General features: G+C 38.3%; 1 protein-coding gene across 1 annotated transcript in view; it reads left to right on the top strand.

The window, feature by feature from the left end:
• Positions 1-13961, top strand: part of myom3 (myomesin 3) — a 55407-nt gene that overhangs the window by 37289 nt on the left and 4157 nt on the right. Inside the window, 12 exon segments of the mRNA XM_034112712.1 lie at positions 3066-3247; positions 3940-4051; positions 5393-5549; positions 6806-6912; positions 7186-7230; positions 7466-7602; positions 10794-10938; positions 11559-11618; positions 12153-12220; positions 12774-12884; positions 13170-13257; positions 13485-13523. Coding sequence (XP_033968603.1) covers positions 3066-3247; positions 3940-4051; positions 5393-5549; positions 6806-6912; positions 7186-7230; positions 7466-7602; positions 10794-10938; positions 11559-11618; positions 12153-12220; positions 12774-12884; positions 13170-13257; positions 13485-13523 — 1251 coding nt within the window.

Below are 13961 nucleotides of genomic sequence, written 5' to 3'. Positions count from 1 at the left end.
AAATGTCACTTTATGTTAGTTCATACAATAAGTAGAACATGTGAAATGACTGAATAGATATCTATGATCTGCATTGTAGGGCAGCAGAGTACGAATAAAGTAAACAACATTTTAAAGTTTTAAAACACATACTCTGCTATGAATAATAATTCGTATTGTAATATTATGAAATGAGTTTTTAAACAAAATAGCATTATAGTTCCAGAATATATAAATGGACATATATGGACCCCTTATACCCCATTTAAATAAATCTAGGGTTTTTGAGAAAGCAAATATTTTAAATTTTACAAGTTGAATTACTGCACACAAGAGAACTCCTGCTTCACTGACAAATCCATTCTCAGCGCAGGTGCATTGGAAGGTTTTAGTTTTCCACTTCCCTCTCGTGCTGGGTGCATATTTGACCAAGATATGCTTCCATGTGCTTGTTAATGCTTGTTTTAAACAAAAGTCTTAGCTCAGAGAAACGTTCCTCCTTTAAGTAAATAGTTATAAAAACATATGTCTGTCTGCAGAGTGAAGGTCAAACACCCAAGTGAAGCAACCATAAGGTATTCTGAGTAAGGGGGACTTTAACTTTAGAAATCAATAGTTTCCAGATAACTGATTAATTCAGAGCATTGGGTATTTAAGAGTTTTCCATTACCATGCTGACCTGCAGATTTTTCAAAAGGCTGTGAGTTCACAAACTAAAGGTTTATTGACTTCAGCTTGGAAAGTGAGGCAAGACGATCCATCAACTGGACGAGCCATTAACACTCACTAACTGTTATTTTTTATTTAAAATCACACCCTTAAAAGTGCATACGGTCAACTCATAACATAACAGATAAAAACAGGCCATTTGCATATTATGCCATTCAAGTGCAAAATGGAGACAGAGGTCAGCATTCAAGTGCAATCAGTAGCTGAAACAGAAGCTAAAGTGAGTTTGAGGTAGGTACTGGAATTCATTATTTGTTGAGTATGTTTTGTCCTTTAATATTGCTTTGACTGCTGGTGTTCTGCCTGTGCTGCTGAAGAGCCAGGGTCTTGGGCAAGACCCTGATCCCACTATCTGATGCTCTGAGAGGTGGCGAACAAAAACAAACATGAGCAGTAAATTAATGATTTAACCTTTAGTTAGTTGGGGTGAAATTAGATGTTGAGTTTTCCATATTAATGTTAAAATATGAAATAGAAATGTGTAAATCCTGTGTTGTATTGTTAATGCTATAAAACAACGTTTAATCATGTTGAGTTTTCTTGATAAAAATGATATATAATGTTTTATTTGCATCTTTACAACCTGTCTTTACTGCCTTTTCATTGATAAATGTTCTGTTTAAGTCTCTTTATAGGAGAATATTACCTCTATATTAAGATAGAGATCACATGAAGAAGGTATTTCAAGGTATCTGAAGAAGTATTTTAAAAACTGGAGAGTTGAGGTGCGTTTTCAGGTATTCATTCCCTAAGAATCTCATAGAGCAAAAAAATCTATAAAGGAGAAAAGTTGGTTAAAAACCGAAGAAGACGTGAATGGAAAAAGTCACATTTTTAACAACCCCTCATTATTTTGACTAACAGACAGAAAACAATGTGTAGATAGTTTACAAAATAAACCTGTAACAATACGTTTTCCTTCCCCATTGGAAATTACATTGCATTATTATTAACACACATTCTGTATATTACACACACACACACACACACACACACACACACACACACACACACACACACACACACACACACACACACACACACACACACACACACACACACACACACACACACACACACACACACACATACACACACACGCACACACACTCACAGACTCACCTGCAGTGTGTGGTGTTTCAGGTTCCGGCCTCGCTCCTATCAGCCTCTTGTGATATTAATATAGAAAATGGAGGCTCTCTCATACATGCCACTTTTAAAGCGCAGCTCGTTAATCTCTCCAAATGGGCTTTCCTCTGTGCCATTAATAATTTAAAAGTGACCAAAAATCATTAAGGAAATTAACTACCAAGTGCCGGCAGGGAGTCTGTGGGGGTAGATTAAGAAATGTGACTGTACTCGTTTGGACTTTACTATTAGTTCTGATTTGTTTTGTTACAACTTCCCAAGAAGAAGTGTTCAGTTAGTTTCTGATATGGTCACTCAGGGAATATACTATTGTGTTATAGCTGACACACTCTGCACTTTAGGATCTCCTGCAAAAATCCATGACCCTGTTACACTTATGACTATATTTTATTGATTATTTCATATTATATTAGTTTAGACTAAATCAGATTAGATACAGTAAGGTTAGATAACATTTGATGTACTTTAGCGATCTGAAATTGGTAAAATAATTTTGTTTAAACTGCAGCAGTTTAACTATGCATTGCATGAGTTAAAAAATAAACAGTAAATATATACATCCACAGTAGAAATATAAATCTATAGACGGTCTTTAGAATACCCAAAATAAAATATAGAATTCGCCATAATAGACCAACCTACTACTAATAAGATTTAAAGGGGCCCTTTTATGCAAATGTTCAGGTTTCATATTTGTATTATGTGCCTCTACTGTTTACATGCTTTAATGTTCAAAATGTGCTTTAATGGGTTGGAGCACTAGCCAATAGAAGTGCGAGTGTTATATAGTGATGTCACTATGTAACGGGAGTAAATAAAGGAGTGCAATGGAGGCGTTTCAGACGGGAGGAGTGTGTGGGAGAGAAACACCCTCTCGACAGAAGACAGGGATTTTAGCCTTAGCAGACCATTAAATGTACAAAAACATATAGGAAAGGGAAACCCCCAGAAAGCATAATATGGCCCCTTTAAGGATACTTTACAATATGCAAGTGTGCAAAGTAGTTGCAATGTTTTGAAGTTCAATTGAAATGCAATGGGGTAGAGTGTGAGTACAATTTGTACTTATTTTTCAGAGTTATTGAAAGGGAAAACACAGTGGTATAAAACAAACGACGAAAACTATGAAGTCTTCTCTGGTAGCCTGAGCTGAGGTGTTTTTCGAGGGTTTTTGCTGTGGATTATTTCCGCTCCTGCTCCTTGTCCAGGTTGCCCCTATGACGCGGAGGTCAGGGAGGTGAGTGCCGGCTCTCTGGTGCTCCTGTGGGCCGCCCCGCTGTACCAAGGTCAGAGTCCCGTCACTGGATACTTCCTGGAAATCAGCGAGGGCGACCAATCAGACAACTGGACTACTCTGAACGAAAAGCCGATCACTGACACACATTACAAGGTGAGTGAAGCTAGAGGGAAGAGGGATTTAGCCCACACTGCTGTTTTCTTCCAATTAAATGTATTTTACAAGAATATAGACCACTACCAACACAAGTAAGAACTTCCTCAGGTGAAGCTGTACAAATAGTTTTTACAAGCTTTATGTCAAGATAACAACTTTTTAAATCAGGATGTGTCTATTATCTGATCCAGGAATGTAAAGATATTCCTCTATTGACGGTAACTGTAATGTATAAATGAAATATTGATTTTATGTTATATAAATACACATAGGATAATTTCATGAAAATAATTCAGCCTCTCTTGAATCATCTCTGTTTCTCACTGTTGTCTCCTTCCTTAACAACTCACACAAACATTTGTATAATCCATTACACAAAGTTAAAGATGATTTTGACTGATAGCATTACAATTAATTTATTGAGGAATCGTAATAATATTGTTGTGTTTTTTTCTGACATAAAAAGGTTGTATTGTTAATCTGATATTGTGACAGCCCTCATTCGATCTAACTCTGATCTAAGTGTATTTAATAATTGTATGAGCAATTGTATTATTGTTATGACTCTAAAATCCAGCCTGCTCCAGTATTTCATTCCCTTCTGTATTTGTGGGTCCAAATGCTGAAATAGCCAAGATACTTTATGACAATAGTGTGTAAATATTTGATGTGTTTCTCATGACGTCCAGGTCTCAGGTCTTCAGGAGGGTCACACCTACCGTCTCCGTGTGGTGGCTGTCAATCAGGCTGGAGTCGGTCCCGCCTCCCTGCCCACCGAGCCCGTCACAGCTCACACCACAGGTCAGCCGTCATGCCTCCAGAAAAACTAATATTATAATATATATTTGAAAAAAAATCCCCCTGCCAGGCGTGTTGGAGGCTCTGGACCTTGGATATGATAATAGGAAAAGCAGCCACTCTCCAGTCTGTGGAGAAGTTATTTATTACGACAAGCTTTAAGGGACCTCTAGTATCCTCAATATACACATATTGATAAGTGCCTTTAAAGGGTTAGGTTACCTCATATTAGCCTTCTAGCAGAGGGTATAGTGGGAAGAGAGATAATCATTCTCATGTCTGTCTGTTGAATATGAAACTGGATGATGAGACAGTTAGCTTAGCTTAGCATAAAGACTGGAAACAAAGGGAATCTGTCCAAAGACTTCTGGCTCCAGCTTTATATGCAGTGGCGACTGGTCATTAGGGGCAGGTGGGGCACAGCCCCTAGTGTCAGCAGAAAGTCATTAAAATAATAATTTTTAAAAAATGCAAATAAATGCAAAGAAAATACATCTTAAAATATATTTTAAGATCATGTTTAATCATCTGATTCATCTGTACATTGCTGTTTTAGTCTGTGTTCTTCTAATTAGTGTCTACAGTGTGCATGTTGAGCCGTTTTGAGCGACGTGGGTCAAGCCCCGATCTAGCCCCTCTCTCTCACTGTCAAAGTGAACCTGTACTGTAAAAACTACACTGCGCATGCTCAGAGTATTTTTCTATTCAATGTGTGCGGCAAAAAAATAATCACCATAGGGGCACTGTGCTGACATACCTATCAAACGTCATCTCATAATTCAGAGAGCTGATTGAAAATAGTAGTTGTTTGTGAAGAGGAGACGAGAGAGAGCAGCGTATAGCGATTAAAATCAGTAAAACGGAAAGAAAATGAATGAAGTTGACCATCTACTTCAGCTTTGAAGTTTTTTTCTACGTGTTTTGCCTATAGGCTATTGCTCTGCTGGATCGATTGATATTGTGACCTTGAAGCTTATATATACACATCTAAGTTGTTCGTGCCCCACCACTTTTGTACATATAAAAACGCCACTGTTTATATGACAATATAAATATAATATTATATGTTTGTATCGGACAAACGTAGAGTGATTTGAATCTAATCACGTAACTCTTTGCATGGAAGCAAGTTTCCCAAAATGTCAAACTATAAACTTCGTATGTCCATCCGAACATTGAGACAATTGGTTTTAACCAGAGGAGCTGTAGCAAAGAGACATTTACATAATAGATCATTTTAAACAAAATGCAACCATTGGAATCTTTTTATCAAAAATATATTCAAAATATGAATCTGATTTTGTTCACAATGCAGCCATATTCACCCACTCTTTCATCCTTTAGGTGCAAAAAACATCGAGATTGGAGTGGACGACGATGGTTTCATATTTCTGGGCTACGAGGCTGAGGGGACGGACGAGGAGAGCAAGTTTCTGTGGAACAAAAACTACACCGAGCCCATCGATGCCCAAAGTGCTCAGGCAGAAAACACAAAGAGCGGGTAAGGCACACGTGCAGCATGGACTGTACGTCTTTGCTTGTTTCAATCCAAAACATCTTTGGCAGTAGGCAAGAACAATAAAAGATGTTTAGAAGAGCTCATTCAAGTTGTCAGAAAGGATTTTTACCCTGCAACTTTTAATGCCTTAACTTTTTCGGATTTTGTAGATATTTGTAAACAGAGTTGGGATAATGTTTTGCATGTCAGAAGTACAGTATGTCTCAAGTCTTTGCATCAAGTCCCAAGACAAGACTAAAAAGTCACAAGTCCTAAACATTGAGTAAAGAGTCCTAAAACAACACCTAAAATGTGTCTGTCGTTTTCAAGTCTTTGGTGTTAAAGTCCAAGTGAAGTTGCAATAAAGTCATATTTGTCCAAAGTCATCAAATGTGCGACTCTAGTCTGAAAACGGTCCACACCTTAGGTTTTTAGATTCAAAATGGACCAGATCAATTGAATTTGCTCTGTAAAGCACTTTTTTTAAACTGTGTGACCCCAACTAAAGGCCTGTCTCTTTTAAAGTGGACCTATCATGCTATATTTGAATAATATAGTGTAGGACCATACCTATATAAGGCATATTTATACTTTTTTTTTCTTCAAAATACCAAACAGATCATGCATTTTAGCCATGCCTCATTTCGCTCAATTTGCACTTTTTTAGCTCTGGATTTGCAAGGGCAGATTCAGTGAGAACAGCGCCACTTACAGGCCTGGCATATGTACTACAGCGTCTCCAGCGCTTTCGAACGGCAATGGCCGTGGCTGTCTCCTCCTGATTGGTGGAGTTGGTACAATAGCCGTAGTGCCACCGTCCTGACGTCAGCACAGTGTTCAAATCTGGATCAGTTTTTATCAGATCCGTTGCAGCCCCTTTTTTAGAGATTTGGGTATGGAGGAAAATAGAGAGGGTTGTGTTTTCTGACACTTGGTGAGTTCCCTGGAACACCGGGGACACATATTCATGTATAAAAGACGTACAAAAGTGCATTTTGCATGATAGGTCCCCTTTAAGTTTCCCATTTCTTAGTTTTAGGGAAGCACGCCTGCCTACTGTCTTGCTTATTGACTTCTTGTTAAACAATACCTCAACATTTTAGCTGAATGAAAGACATAAGGATAACTCTATTGGGACAGAAAGACAGCTGTTATCACATACCAGCACCTAAATCACATGGTGCTGAGGACTAACACATACACAAGAATCCCAAGCTCCTCCATAGACCCCTGAGTCTGTTCTTCAATGTGTCCCTCAGGTCTGTCCTCACCTTCTCAGACCCCTCTGAGGAGGATCTGGGTCTCTACACCGTGGAGACCAGCGACAACCCAGACCTGTCGGCCAGCTACGACTTCACGGCTGAAGGTAAACTATGGGAGAGTAGAAGGTTAAACCGTCTAATTCTCAACTTTTCCTCAGGCACATTGACAATAACAGTTCAGCATCAGTTGTGGCAGCATGAAGAGCATTGGACTTTTTAATTTTAAGGGTTATCAAGTTTTTCCCTCAAGCAAATAATTATGCCTCTCACAGCCACTTCAACAAGGTCACTGGTTTAACAAAGCGTAGCGATCTCAATCAACGTTCAGCTCCTGTCAACATTTAATTAACCTTCAGCTGCTGTTTTATTCTCTGCAGACCTTGAGAGACTCAAAGAACTCAGCTGGCAAGTCAGAAATCCACGTACGTACCAAAGACATTGCACTGTTTCACAGAGAATGATGATCTGCTGATGTGTAAAATACATATATTTAATTTTAAAGGTAGATCTTAAGCTGCTATCAGAGTCATTTTCTTCATTAAACTTGATAAATGTTCAGAATTTGGTAAAGGTTGACATGTAAATAGAGCTAATTCGAACACATGGTGTACATACAAAGCTAGAGCACGTCCTGTGATGTTTTGTGTTTGTTGACAGTGATAGATCTGAAGTCGGGCTGGCAGGTGGAGGTTTCTGAGAAAGGTGAAGTTCGTCTCTGGCTTCAGACTGAGAGCCTGAGTGATGAAGCTGAGCTGCGTCTCATCTTCAACGACAAAGAAATCAGCAGCTCTCCGGTAGGAAACGCTGTGTTGGTGTTCCTGCAATACTGGAAGTAGGAGCATGAATCTAACCTCGTCAGGATTGAGAGTTGATATCCACAGTTCTTTAAAACAAATCGTACTTTAAAGTATTTTGGGATAAAGACACAGTTATGCTTATATTCTAGTGTTTCTTTACTTCAATGAGAAAATGGCAGAATCCTTTACCAGTAGTTTTTTGGATCAAGATATGATTGATATTTAAAATGATTGTACAAGATGTATGTGAGGCCCATCCTGCCTCGCTAAACCATAACTTATGCAAATCATGTCACCACTGCAAAAGGGTTAAAGTTTGCGAGATACTTAAGTTAGGTTAAAGAGAGTTACGTGGCGTTAAACACTGGTTCTTACATTTCCCATGACTGTGAGTTGTTAGCCTCAAACTTGACATTTTCTGGTAATCTTCTCAGATGGTTGTATTAACATAAATCTTTCAGGCCCAAAAACAAAGATATCCCCAAAAAAATAAACACAGAGATATATTTTGTGTCACATAACTCATTTTTTCCTTTTTACTTAATGATTAAGCATCTTACAACCCCTCAAGTTTCTTTTGTTGTGATCTTTTAGACTAAACTACTTTTTATAAATGACAGCTATTTGAATCTCAGTGCTTCCTCCACCGTAATAAAATGAAATTCAGTCTGGAAATCTGTTCAAAACCTTCCCTTTTTGAAGGTTTAAATATGTAATTAAATATCCAGTCAGCTATTTAATGTGCAGCTCTAAAGTCTGTCTATTTAGTGTTGAAAGCATTTAAATCACAGATGTTCTGCAACTTTACCAGGATACATTAAATTAGTGTGCACCTGCATGCAGCTGCAATTATGACAAGTCACTATGAATCAAAAACAGCAATTAGTGTTGTGATAAACTTCCAGGAAGGCAGCAAATAGAGGCTGCCAACGAGGATGAAGAGCAGGTGTGCACGGCAGCACAAAGGTCTGGAGACTGAGCTAATAAACAAAGTCTGTGAGACTTGAGGAGCAACTGAGCTTAATGTGGAAAGGAGCAACATCTGGTAAAAGTGTCCGTTTTGGTTAGATGCCCAAAATGTAAAGGTGGAATGTAAAGGCATTTTGGACAGCTTTCTTATTTCGGTAGTGAACTGTATTCCATTATCTAATATTATATTATATTGATTCTCTATCACTGTAGCAACTGTAGAAATATAAGCAATACACGTCGGTTTGCTATCCTGGCTCCAAAATGGTGGAATGAGCTCCCCATTGAAATCAGAATAGCAGAAAGCTTACACATCTTCCGGCGCAGACTGAAAACTCATCTCTTTCGACTCCACTTCGAGCGATACAATTACTAACAAAGCACTTATATACTAATAAAGGACTGGCTTATCTAAAGCTAGTTGAGTAGCACTTGAAATGTTTTGGCTTTATGAAACCTGATGTACTTATATGATTCTGTTTTCTTCTAGTTTGCTCGAATGCACTTATTGTAAGTCGCGTTGGATAAAAGCGTCAGCTAAATGCAATGTAATGTAAAGTAATAAGGAATGATTTGTGAAATGTATTAAGACATATTGATAAAACACAAACTCTTTTATTGTATTTCTTTTGCTTCTTTTTCAAGTCGATCTGTTTGTATACTTGCACTAATATGTGTTTCACATATTTCAACAATGACCTCTAAATGCATTTGCTTTCATAAACATCTTCATAAAAGCCTTAGCTATTTGCAACCAAAACAAAAAGCTATTTTCACAAACACTCTAACCCATGACAAAATTAATGGAGTGCTACAGCAAGGGCGGATATGGAAAATAGCGCCACAGTGATTTCACTTGCCAATTTAAAGGGCGATCTAAACCGAGATGACTGAAAATAAAACAATATAATCATCAAGGAACATAAAGTGATGTGAACAGACCTCTCCAGCATTTGCATGCGTTATGACACAAAGTAAAAAAGAATCTGCAATGCTTTCAAGGTTATTGAACCGTGCGCTGGTGTGTCCACAGAGAGGAGAGCAAACACAACACAGTATATTTACAGTGGAGCCACAACTCTGTCAGAAACGTGTGTGTGTGTGCGTGCGTGTGTGTCTGTGTCTGTGTTTGCTCGTGTTTGTTTGTGCGACTGTTTTATATCCAGAGGCTTCCATTTTTATTTATTCCATTATTTCTCAATATCAGAGCTCCATCTGAACAGTACTGATTACGTGTTATTTCTAAATGAGCACAGCTGAGGTTTGCAAATTCAAAAAGCCATTTAGCTGATTAGGGCCCTCAGCTTGCCGTACATCACAAATCACATCCGAGGCTTATCAACATTCAGGACACGCACTTCTCTTGATGAATATAAAAGTCATACAAATATGCTTAAAAGCTGCTTCCTGTTTGTTTGTGTGTCTGTGTGTGTTAGGAATGTTAAAGGTCACCTATTGTGCAAAAAACACTTTTTCATGTCTTTTATGCATTACATGTTACTTGTTAGACGCTTTTATCCAAAGCGACTTACATACTCAATACTGTGGGCAATCCCGACAGGAGCAATTTGGGGTGAAGTGTCTTGCCCAGGGATAGAAAGACATGCTGACTGCAGTGGGGTTTGAACCTGTGACCATCTGATCCCCATACCAAGGCTCTATCCACTGCGCCACACGCCATAAAGATGTGTCCCCTCTTCTTCATGTGTCTTCTACATCAACATGTGTCCCCTCTGTGTAAAGAGATTCTTAAACTTTCAGGAAGAAAGATTCTCTCTCTTTTTGTCCTGATCCATTTATATAAAAACCTGTCTGAAAATGAGCTGATCAGATTGTGTCCACTTTATGATGTCATAACGATTTTTTGGGCTTGTGTAACCATTAGCCAATCACCAACCAAGGTATCCCCCCCATCTTATCACCTGAATCTCCTCCTAGAGCACCTTTGTGTTCTTTTTAACTAAATATCTCTCAGAGGGGCGTGGGGAGTGGCTCCTTATTTTCATCTAAAGTAACAGACAGAGAATCAGCACTTTTGAAACAGGGCTGAAACAGAGGGGATTATGGGATGCTGCAATGATCTGTTTGGTGTTTGGAGCCAAACACTTCAGAGACATGTTTTGTATATATCTGACACCTATAATATATTGATGAAAAACAGTAAAATAGGGGACCTTTAATATTTGATCTACTCTGTGAACTTCTTCTCTCTTCCGCAGCACCGTAAGATCACCTTCGACAGGGCCAGCGGTCTGGTGGAGGTTCTGTTCGACCAGCTCTCTGCGGAGGACGAGGGCTCGTACACGGCGCAGCTGAAGGACGGCCGCGCCAAGAACCAGTTCACTTTGGTCTTTGTGGATGAAAGTGAGTCCGGTGCCAATAAGCGTCATATTGGTTTTTGTTTAATACCAGACTGAGAGACAAGCACAAATGTAGAGGAACAATAGAACAGAACAGGAATCAATGTACATGAGACGTCACATTAGCTCAATAAAGACTGACACAGTGATGAAATCTTATCCTTACTTCCTGAAAGCAATCCTCTGGAAGAGTTTCATTTAAATAAATGTCTGTTAAATCACCATCAGTCACTAAACAAAGTAACACAATGGTGAGTAACTCATGATTTTGACGATAGCCTTGATGTTTAGAAAATAAATATATTGATTTCATGTTAATGATACACATATGATAATATAATGTAAATAATCCACTGGATAATAAATGTTCACTTTTCTAAAGTTATGGATACAGACTCTGCTTCCCCTCACTTTTTTTTTAGTGCAATCAATTTGCCAAAATAGAGACCAAATACACAAAAAGCTAAGATAATATGAATTTGAATGGATTCAGTAATATATGTTGAGGTTATTTTGGAAATAAGAGCCTTTTTGGAGCAACAGGTTATCATTGGTTCTCCCCATATGAACTGTGTGAATCTACTTGTTTGTAATGCTGTCTGATATTGTTTGTGTCTCTGTCAGAGTTTCGTGAGACGCTGGCCCTGGTTCAGAAAAACCGGCGTGACCATAAGAGAAAGTCTGGTAAGAACCCTCCAAACTTCAGTAACGCACTGTGTGATAAATAGAATCACCTCTACTAGTTGCAATAGCTTTTTGATCTAAAATATAAAGAGACATCTGTTGCATATAGAAAGACAGGACGCTTTCTGTGCCACTGAACTCTGTGTTTTCATGACCTGAGCTCTGTGATGTGATAAGGAGAGATTTACCACTCTTTTGTGTATATAGGCCAATGTCCCAGTGCCCGCTTGTGCAAACACTCCGTCTCACACCATGTCAAATATTCAAAGTCCACATAAAAGACAGTTTGTCTCTCACCTGCACACTAACATGATGCAAAACATATTTTATAGAGGGACATGTTTTTTTATTTCATGTTAATATAAATTGTCCCTCTCTTATTGCAGGCAGCTTCTCCCTGTCAGTACTCTTGTGTACCACACAGCCATAATTGATGTATTATGATGCAAGTGTGATTCATCGGTTGCTCTGAATAAATTATGGTCTGTCGGCCACTGTTTCTAGATGGTTGATCATGTCTTCTGTATTCCCAAGGACCGTATTTCGAGGAAGACTTGTCGTGGAGGGTAAATGAGGATTGTGAACTGGTTATAAAGTGCAAGGTACTTTTTTCAAGAATAAATGTGCTAATTTTCATATGCAAACTAACCTACCATCATATTAAGAGCCTGGAACAGTTGATACATCATTCAGAGGCAAGTTAATGTTCTACTTGTAATAATACATAAATGAATAGTTCAGGGACTTCATGAAGTTGTTTCTGCACCAGTAAACAAACAAGATATAACATATTAACTAGTGGACTTTAGACCAGCAGGTTTTATTACCTTTGATCAGAGCGAGGCTAGCAGTTCCCCCCTGGTTCCAGTCGTTATGCTAAACTAGGCTAATGGCTTGTGGATTCAAGCTACATATTGCATGGTCAGAATAACGAGTGGTGTCTTTTCATCAAGCTTTTGCACAGAAAAGCAAATAAGCACATTTCCCAAATATTAAACCTTTCCTTTTAAATTCTGTTACACAATATATGTTAAACCAGTAATAACAGTAACTATTATAACACTGGTTTGCATTCATAATGTAGATTTTATACGTACATTACAATCCGTTTAAGATCATTTTTAATTCAGGTATGTTTTTTCCCTCCATACACAGGTGACCAATACACACAAGGACACGTCAGTGAAGTGGTTTAAAGAAGGCGTGGCGGTGACGCAAGTCGTGTACGACCAGTCATCAGGAGTCAGCACTCTCACCATCCCACAGGTACCTAAAATGATTCTGCTTTGTTGTCAGACGGAAAGATGTAGGAAGTTTAGAGCTCAGGGAAATGTGAGTCAACATTAATAATTTGTAGCTGGTGCAGTGAGAGAAATAAGATAAACACACCGTTGATGTTTACACATCTTTGTCTTATTCTCTATTATTTAGTGTGTATTCGGTTGAATAAAAGATTAATTTAAGTATTGGGTTTTCTCCAGAGGTATCAATATTTCATTTGAGAAGCTATGAATATGTTTAATTTTAAAACAATGCTTGGTCATTCCTCAGGTTACAAAGAAAGAGGCATGTTCCTACAGAGCGGTGGTGACAGATGGGAGAGGAGAGGATGTCAGCACCTTAGAGTTACTGGATGACGGTGAGACGTGACCTTGTCCCCAGAAAATAGAATTTATTCCTGTGTGGCACAAATTGGCACAAACGGTCCATTCATTATGAAAGTGAGGCGATTAAAGTCCCTCTTTTACCTCATTATGTGTCCTTAGTATTCAGCTACCTACCTCTAATCTCACATTTTGTATTTATTGACTTCCAAAAGCAATATAAAACACAGTTCAACCGCTTAATTGGTATTTTTATTTACAGAGTATGACAAGCTTCTCCAGCAGCTGAGCAAACAGTGCGGTGAGTTATTCCCAGGTGGAAGCCATACCTTTGTGAAATGTGCCGGAGACTTGTTGTTTTTACAGCAGGTGTTCTGTGTTGGCATGGGGATAATACGACAGAAAGCCACGTTAATTACCTGTGGTGTGTTTGTGCTGTTCCTGAATATTAATGACTTAAAAATAAATAAAGAAATGTCTTTATCAATAAATCAGCCGTATAACCTTGAATGATTGAAGAAAACGTTTTTATTTGTATTTTGCTCGCTTGCATCCAAGTCATCCAGTTGTTGCTCACTGCTTTTTTCAATATTTAAGAAAATGTTGCTTTCTGAAACACTTGCTTAAAGGTAGGGTAGGTAATTCACTTCAGAAACACTTTTTGTTATATTCCATGGAATGCTCTTAACATCCCGATAGCAATGAATACATTAAATGCTTTGACAATAAATATATACAA

This window comes from Trematomus bernacchii, unplaced genomic scaffold (genome assembly GCF_902827165.1).
Source record: "Trematomus bernacchii unplaced genomic scaffold, fTreBer1.1, whole genome shotgun sequence".
Classification (NCBI taxonomy): Eukaryota; Metazoa; Chordata; class Actinopteri; order Perciformes; family Nototheniidae; genus Trematomus; species Trematomus bernacchii.
Note: the sequence above shows the minus strand (reverse complement) of the source record. Positions and strands in the feature narration are given on the sequence as shown.